Source organism: Oncorhynchus gorbuscha, linkage group LG10, assembly GCF_021184085.1.
Source record: "Oncorhynchus gorbuscha isolate QuinsamMale2020 ecotype Even-year linkage group LG10, OgorEven_v1.0, whole genome shotgun sequence".
In the NCBI taxonomy this organism is placed as follows: domain Eukaryota; kingdom Metazoa; phylum Chordata; class Actinopteri; order Salmoniformes; family Salmonidae; genus Oncorhynchus; species Oncorhynchus gorbuscha.
The window spans coordinates 5282150-5289485 of record NC_060182.1 but is presented as its reverse complement, the minus strand read 5'-3'; the positions used below and the strand labels follow the sequence as shown (position 1 = coordinate 5289485).

The window sequence follows — 7336 nt, the reverse complement described above, 5'->3', positions numbered from 1 at the left end:
CACATCAGCAACATCGTGATGGCAAACGACTTGACCCTCGAGTAAACTGAGAACCACGGCATACGTTTTGGATTCTTGCAATAGAGGAAATGTTTGCTAGTTAGTCAGCTGTGGCTTGTTAAAGCCTAACATTACAATAGCTCGCTAAGATACACAATGTTTGGCTCGCTAAGATACACAATGTTTGGCTTGGTTGTTTAGTTGTTTTTGTCATGTAAATACGACAAACTCTTCCGAACTCAGTTATTATGGTTTAAAACAGCTGTTTATTTCACTGTAAACTGCAGTAAGAAGAAAAATCATTGCTATTATTTCTTTATAGCACAACCAAACAAATCAGTAGTAAGCTTACTTTGTACAAAACAAAATGCAAAATGCTAAATTAGTCATCATTTTATTGAGGGCATCGGCATGTTTGTGAAAGTGTTGCATGAGCAGAGTTTTCCCATTCACCCCAAAATGTATACTCTAGAGCACCATGCTAATCCATGTTTAAGACAAATATACATAAATATCTTAAACTATAATTTACACAAAAGCCATGGGGGGGGGGATATTAGTTCAAAGATAAAATCACAAAACTTCCAGTGCATCAAAGAAAGACCTCAGAGGCAGACGACCCCAAAAAGCAAACCTCCTCAGTACACCCCCCCCCACCCCAATTCACTATCTGTCATAGGGATGGTCTTCAAGCATCTGTGGCACAAACATGGTGAACATACCCCTTTAGCACACATAAAAACAGTATTTTTTTTTTTTTTACAAAATAAACAAAAAGTTATCGAAATCTGTACCACATTTAAGTAATCTTAGATTAGGCCTAAAATTTTAAAAAAAATATGTTTTAGTCATCTTTCAGAGCTGAATAATATTTCAGTATAACAACGCCTGCTTTGAAATGCACCATTTAACTGCTCTTTCGTTGTGATAAAAACAAAAAACAAAAAAAAAAAACATTTCATTGCATGAAGTGAGATCATGAAAAGCACTTTACATTGCTACCTTAAAAAGAGAGGCTATGAAGAGTTTAGACAGTTTATCATTTGCTCAGAGCAATGACATACAGTTCTGCAAGTATTCATACCACTTGACTTATTCTTACAATTTGTGGTTTTTACAGCCCGAAAACACACAACAGTAAAAACATGTTGCGGAAATTTTATGCAAATGTATCACATTTACATAAGTAGCCACACCCCTTTTGCTATGACACTCCAAATTGAGCTCGGGGTTCTCATTTTGATCCTCCGTGAGACACGATTGGAGTCCACCAGTGAGCGGCCAACTCAATTGTTTTGACAGGATTTACAAAGAAACACGCCTGTCTATATATGGTCCCACAGTTGACAGCAGAAACAGAAAATATACCATGAAGCCCAAGGAACTGTCTGTAGATCACCGAGATAAGAATCGGGTCGAGTCATATCCGGGGGAAGGTTACACGACGATTTCTAGAGTGTTGAAAGTTTCCAAGTGTACGGAGGTCTCCATCAAAGAGAACCTACCCAGACTCTGCCTAGAGATGGCTATCCGACCAAACTGAACCGGGCAAGAAGGACCTTGTTCAGGGAGAGCCCAATGACCACAGAACTACAGAGTTCCTTGGCTGAGATGGGAGAACCTACCCAGACTCTGCCTAGAGATGGCTATCCGACCAAACTGAACCGGGCAAGAAGGACCTTGTTCAGGGAGAGCCCAATGACCACTGACAGAACTACAGAGTTCCTTGGCTGAGATGGGAGAACCTACCCAGACTCTGCCTAGAGATGGCTATCCGACCAAACTGAACCGGGCAAGAAGGACCTTGTTCAGGGAGAGCCCAATGACCACTGACAGAACTACAGAGTTCCTTGGCTGAGATGGGAGAACCTACCCAGACTCTGCCTAGAGATGGCTATCCGACCAAACTGAACCGGGCAAGAAGGACCTTGTTCAGGGAGAGCCCAATGACCACTGACAGAACTACAGAGTTCCTTGGCTGAGATGGGAGAACCTACCCAGACTCTGCCTAGAGATGGCTATCCGACCAAACTGAACCGGGCAAGAAGGACCTTGTTCAGGGAGAGCCCAATGACCACTGACAGAACTACAGAGTTCCTTGGCTGAGATGGGAGAACCTACCCAGACTCTGCCTAGAGATGGCTATCCGACCAAACTGAACCGGGCAAGAAGGACCTTGTTCAGGGAGAGCCCAATGACCACTGACAGAACTACAGAGTTCCTTGGCTGAGATGGGAGAACCTACCCAGACTCTGCCTAGAGATGGCTATCCGACCAAACTGAACCGGGCAAGAAGGACCTTGTTCAGGGAGAGCCCAATGACCACTCTGACAGAACTACAGAGTTCCTTGGCTGAGATGGGAGAACCTGCCAGAAGGACAAACAGTCTCTACCGCACTTCACTAATCTGGGCTTTATGGGAGAGTGGCCAGATGGAAGCCACTCCTGAGGAAAAGACACATGACAGCATGCCTGAAGCTGGCAAAAAAAAAACATTTGAAAGAGCATATCTAAAAAGATTGTGGTCTGATGAGATGAAAATCGAACTCCTTGGCCTGAATGCAAACTGTTACGTCTGGAGAAAACCAGGCACAGCTCGTCTGGAGAAAACCAGGCACAGCTCGTCTGGAGAAAACCAGGCACAGCTCGTCTGGAGAAAACCTTGAAGATTGCTGTTCACCGTTGCTCCCCATCTAACTTAACAGAACTTGAACTGTAAGTCGCTTTGGATAAAAGCGTCTGCTAAATGGCATATATTATTATTATTATTATTATTATTAATGGGAAGAAATCCTCAATTCCAGATGACTCAGAGCTTGATACCGACATACCCAAGACGACGCAAAGCTGTAATCTCCACCACTGGTGTTTCTACAAATTATTGACTCAGGGGTGTGAATGCTTACGTAAATTAGATCTGCATTTCATTTTCAATAAAATGTACAAATATTTCTAAAAACATGTTGTTTTCACTTTCATTATGGGATATTGTGTGTACCTGGGTGAGAAAAAAAAAGAAAATAATCTAATCCATGTTGAATTTATGCAGTAAAACAATGTGAAATAAGTCCAGGGTATAAATCCAGAATACGTTCTGAAGGCAACGTAACTCCCCTTAAATTCTACCTCAATGCAAAGTCTTACCAAATAAATTAAACCAACAAAAAAAAAAAAATGAGAGAAATCTGGCAACCCGAAATGAATCACTTCCTTGAAAAAGAAAGACGACGACCCACCCCACCAAAACGGCTTCAGCTCGTCCACTGTCCCGGGGTCATCCATGCAGCAACGGAGAGGTCAGAGTCGAAAGGCGAGAAGTTGACTCTTCTACCGCCAGGCCCGGTTGAGCAGTTTGACCTGTGCCAGACGTTTACTAATCATGGTGGCGAAGAACAGCGCGAACAGAACACTGCTGATCAGGACGTAGTCGTAGTCATCTTTCAGCACGTCGAACTGCTTGGAGGGGTACACCCTGGTTTGGTAGATGTCAAGACCGTACGCAACCACCTGTGGGACAAAACATTCACATTTCCGCATTAAATATTTAGTCTTTTGACCTACACTATAGTTTAATCTTCATTTCATCTACAGTCGCTCTCTGCATTGTCAGTGTAACATGGCCTTGGAAATGCAGAAGGAAGTGTAATAGACCAGTTTCTCAACCAGGGGTACTAGGGCCCCTGGGGGTACCTAGCCTATCCACAGGGGGTACTAAGACCCCTGGGGGTACCTAGCCTATCCACAGGGGGTACTAGGACCCCTGGGGGTACCTAGCCTATCCACAGGGGGTACTAGGACCCCTGGGGGTACCTAGCCTATCCACAGGGGGTACTAGGACCCCTGGGGGTACCTAGCCTATCCACAGGGGGTACTAGGACCCCTGGGGGTACCTAGCCTATCCACAGGGAGTACTAGGACCCCTGGGGGTACCTAGACTATCCACAGGGAGTACTAGGACCCCTGGGGGTACCTAGACTATCCACAGGGGGTACTAGGATCCCTGGGGGTACCTAGCCTATCCACAGGGGGTACTAGGATCCATGGGGGTAATAGGATCCATGGGGGTACCTAGCCTATCCACAAGGGGTACCTGGCCTATCCACAGGGGGTAGTAGGAACCCTGGGGGTACTAGAGAAGACTCGTGAGACCATAGGCCTACTGGTAAAATGCACATGAGGGGTACTCCAAGGACATAGGAAAATGTGGACATGGCAAAATGTACTTTGTGGTACAGTAGCCGAAACAGGTTGGAAACCAATGTAATAGACCATAGACTCACTAGACACGTGGACTCCAGGCCAGAGGGGGCAGTGTAGATTCCTTTCACTCTCGCTACGGTCTGATTGTAGTTGATGAACCACTCTGTGCGGATGGGCATCTCTGGGGCGTAGGGTATAAGGTTCTCCTCACTGGAAATAAATGATAAACCAATTCTTACTTTCATATAGTGACAAGGGCCCAAAAAATTGCCAAAGACTCCAGCCACTCTACTGCGTTGTTGGTTAAGGGCTTGTAAGTAAGCATTTCACCCTACACCTGTTGTATTCAGCATTTCACTGTAAGGTCTACTTCACCTGTTGTATTTAGCATTTCACTGTGAGGTCTACTACACCTGTTGTATTCAGCATTTCACTGTAAGGTCTACTTCACCTGTTGTATTCAGCATTTCACTGTAAGGTCTACTTCACCTGTTGTATTCAGCATTTCACTGTGAGGTCTACTACACCTGTTGTATTCAGCATTTCACTGTGAGGTCTACTACACCTGTTGTATTCAGCATTTCACTGTAAGGTCTACTACACCTGTTGTATTCAGCATTTCACTGTAAGGTCTACTTCACCTGTTGTATTCAGCATTTCACTGTACGGTCTACTACACCTGTTGTATTCAGCATTTCACTGTAAGGTCTACTACACCTGTTGTATTCAGCATTTCACTGTAAGGTCTACTACACCTGTTGTATTCAGCATTTCACTGTGAGGTCTACTACACCTGTTGTATTCAGCATTTCACTGTAAGGTCTACTTCACCTGTTGTATTCAGCATTTCACTGTAAGGTCTACTACACCTGTTGTATTCAGCATTTCACTGTGAGGTCTACTACACCTGTTGTATTCAGCATTTCACTGTGAGGTCTACTACACCTGTTGTATTCAGCATTTCACTGTAAGGTCTACTTCACCTGTTGTATTCAGCATTTCACTGTAAGGTCTACTACACCTGTTGTATTCAGCATTTCACCCTAGGGTCTACTACACCTGTTGTATTCAGCATTTCACCCTAAGGTCTACTACACCTGTTGTATTCAGCATTTCACCCTAGGGTCTACTACACCTGTTGTATTCAGCATTTCACCCTAAGGTCTACTACACCTGTTGTATTCAGCATTTCACCCTAAGGTCTACTACACCTGTTGTATTCAGCATTTCACTGTGAGGTCTACTACACCTGTTGTATTCAGTATTTCACTGTAAGGTCTACTACACCTGTTGTATTCAGCATTTCACTGTGAGGTCTACTACACCTGTTGTATTCAGCATTTCACTGTGAGGTCTACTACACCTGTTGTATTCAGCATTTCACTGTGAGGTCTACTACACCTGTTGTATTCAGCATTTCACTGTGAGGTCTACTACACCTGTTGTATTCAGCATTTCACTGTGAGGTCTACTACACCTGTTGTATTCAGCATTTCACTGTGAGGTCTACTACACCTGTTGTATTCAGCATTTCACTGTAAGGTCTACTACACCTGTTGTATTCAGCGCACGTGACAAATAACATTTGATTTGATTTGAACCAGTATTCCTCTCAAACGGTCAAATAACTTTGGAAAAAAACAGGGTACCGTTCATTAGTGCACAATGTAGCAAAAAAATGTTTTGCAACAGAAAACAAATTGTGCATTCGTAAATTGGGACAAAAAGAGGTATTCAGTTTCAGTACATTTTCCTTCCTTTTGGTGCCTGATGAACACGACCCAGGGGGGTGTTGGTACTAACCGGCTGTGTTCAGTGACGACCTCTGGTCTCCGCGGATCCAGAAACATCTTGGGGAGAGACAAGATGGCTCCTGATGGTAACCCCACTGAGAAACAAATTAATTAGGATCCAGATAGTGCTGAAAGAGGGGCTTTAAATCCACTAAACTCTGCATAACTAAAGGTTTAGCAACAACAACAAATCATTAATGACTGTCAATAACAAATACTTCTCAGGATCCTTGTTTAGGCAACATTTTGCTCTTTATTATCGAAAACATTTTAAAAACAAACAAAGTACTGACCCAGGAGGTCTCAGAGAGCCACATTTACCCACCCACCCATCTATCCACCCTTCCATACTGACCCAGGAGGTCTCAGGGAGCCACATTTACCCACCCATCCATCTATGCACCCATCTACCCACCCACCCATCTATGCACCCATCTACCCACCCACCCATCTATCCACCCATCTATGCACCCATCTACCCACCCACCCACCCATGCACCCATCTACCCACCCACCCATCTATCCACCCTTCCATACTGACCCAGGAGGACTCTCAGGGAGCCACATTTACCCACCCACCCATCTATCCACCCATCTACCCACCCATCTATCTACCCGTCCTTCCCTTCCATACTGACCCAGGAGGTCTCAGGGAGCCACATTTAGCCACCCATCTATCCACCCATCCATACTGACCCAGGAGGACTCTCAGGGAGCCACATTTAGCCACCCACCCATCTATCCACCCCATCTACCCACCCATCCATACTGACACAGGAGGTCTCAGGGAGCCACATTTAGCCACCGACCCATCCCTCCCTTCCATACTGACCCAGGAGATGTCTAGAGGTGATGCCCTTCTCAGTGAGCGTAGCCTCCATAGTGGTGATGGGAGAGGGGAAGATGTAGGTCTGCTGTAGGACCTGGGGCAGATGGGGTCTGTCCAGACTACTGAACACGGTGCTGTTATACAGCTCTGTCCCTTCAAACAGCTCCAGCACACTGAACTCATTACGCCTGGACTTGGTGTTCCAGTACTCATACTGTGGAGAGGGAGGGACCGAGAGAGAGAGGGAGGGACCGAGAGAGAGAGGGAGGGACCGAGAGAGAGAGGGACAGACCGAGAGAGAGAGGGACAGACCGAGAGAGAGAGGGACAGACCGAGAGAGAGAGGGACAGAGAGAGAGAGAGGGACAGAGAGAGAGAGAGGGACAGAGAGAGAGAGAGGGACAGAGAGAGAGAGAGGGACAGAGAGAGAGAGAGGGACAGAGAGAGAGAGAGGGGACAGAGAGAGAGAGAGGGACAGAGAGAGAGAGAGAGGGACAGAGAGAGAGAGAGAGGGA

General features: G+C 45.5%; 1 protein-coding gene across 2 annotated transcripts in view; it reads right to left on the bottom strand.

Moving 5' to 3' along the window:
• Positions 1-246: 246 nt before the first annotated feature.
• LOC124045464 (ER membrane protein complex subunit 1-like) overlaps positions 247-7336 on the bottom strand; it is a 41523-nt gene continuing 34433 nt past the window's right edge. For both annotated transcript variants that reach the window (XM_046364771.1, XM_046364772.1), the window contains 4 exons: positions 6826-7036; positions 6004-6088; positions 4281-4410; positions 247-3507 (listed from right to left, as the gene is read on the bottom strand). In XM_046364771.1, coding sequence (XP_046220727.1) covers positions 3328-3507; positions 4281-4410; positions 6004-6088; positions 6826-7036 — 606 coding nt within the window. In that variant the 3' untranslated portion in view covers positions 247-3327. The remainder of the gene's footprint in view (positions 3508-4280; positions 4411-6003; positions 6089-6825; positions 7037-7336) is intronic.